Genomic DNA, 1321 nt, shown 5'->3' on the forward strand with positions numbered 1-1321 from the left:
CTGCTGGTGGCAATTTTGTAACTGAAAGCCAACTTACTTTCTGTTTTTTTATCTTTGGCTTAAAAAGTATTCAGACAAATAGTTTTGTTAGTAGAAACAAAATGTTCGTGACGACCAACAGCCGGCAGGTTAGATAATTTTCTTAAAGAAAAAAACATTTACACACAAATGTAAGTTTTATTTTTACAAAGACCGCATGACAATAGCTAGCTAAATACAATCAAAAGAAAATGTAATCTATTAATTTTTGTTTGTATGGAATAGTTACGACATTTAAACCAGATCAAACCTTTTTCTGTCTTTCCTAATGTGGAAAAAAAAACCCTCCATGGGCTGCGTTAAGAATAAAAAAAAACCATTGAAACCTAACGAAAGTTAGGTTTAAAATTTTTTAGTGAATTCTTAGATATATGCCCACAATTAATGAATCTTAAACAAGAGAAGAAAATATTACATAAAATTTATAAAAAAAACACAAAAATTAAAAAAGCAAAGCACTTGGGGATAGAACATGAAAAAATACTTCAAATCACATACAAGCCGGATTAAAAATAAACAAAATACAAAGTAGAAAAAAGCAAGACATTATGTGATCTTAGCCGAACCTAGTCATCACTTTCAGTAAAAAATACCCCCCCCCACAAAAAACAACAACAACAAAATCAACACAAGGCAGAAAACTACACCCAGGTTATATGCAACTGTTAGTGTTTTATTAGTTGGTTCATGCGGCAATGTTATTGATACAGATAGTTCTAAATCGACACAGATACAATTCTGAGTTAAATTCAGAACATGCTGTCCAGAGCGTGATCATTCTGGGGACAGAACCAAGGGGCGTTTGGGTACAAATAGGGTGCGCCTGACGCACAAGGAGGAGACATAGGTCGGAATTAAAACAGTAATAAAAATGAAGAGTATATTCATTACTCTATTTTTTGTCGAAAGTTCGAACTCCGCTTCCAGGCGTGTCTGTCAGACTGATGAGGCGAAATGGTGAACGAATCATGGGAAAATAAAACATTCACATTAATCGACATTGAATCGTCTAAGAAAGCAATTTTTTAAAAGCTTTAAAAATTGTCTTGGGCATTTAATGTTCTTAATAAGCGCATCTTATTAAGAAAAATATCCGAAATTTATAAGAACAACAACAAAAACAAAAAACAAACAAACAACAACAATCACTAAAGAAATATATATATATATACACGGACAAATATCGAGTATGTTATTTCGTCTTTGTTTGTTTGTTTTAGTAGCAAAGCCACATTAGGGCTATATGCCGAGTCCACCGCGGGGTGGGGAGCAGTGGCACAGC

General features: G+C 33.5%; 1 protein-coding gene across 6 annotated transcripts in view; it reads right to left on the reverse strand.

Annotated features, from left to right (window-relative positions):
• LOC106463024 (coiled-coil domain-containing protein CG32809-like) overlaps positions 1–1321 on the reverse strand; it is a 117566-nt gene that overhangs the window by 8917 nt on the left and 107328 nt on the right. Inside the window, exon 19 of one of the 6 annotated variants that reach the window (XM_022390434.1) lies at positions 931–980. The exons of 4 other annotated variants lie outside the window; for them this stretch is intronic. In XM_022390434.1, coding sequence (XP_022246142.1) covers positions 931–980 — 50 coding nt within the window. Of the gene's footprint in view, positions 1–802; positions 981–1321 lie in introns of those variants that run through there. One more of the 6 variants, XM_022390435.1, reaches the window with a different exon arrangement.

Source organism: Limulus polyphemus, unplaced genomic scaffold (assembly GCF_000517525.1).
Source record: "Limulus polyphemus unplaced genomic scaffold, Limulus_polyphemus-2.1.2 Scaffold1304, whole genome shotgun sequence".
Lineage (NCBI taxonomy): Eukaryota > Metazoa > Arthropoda > Merostomata > Xiphosura > Limulidae > Limulus > Limulus polyphemus.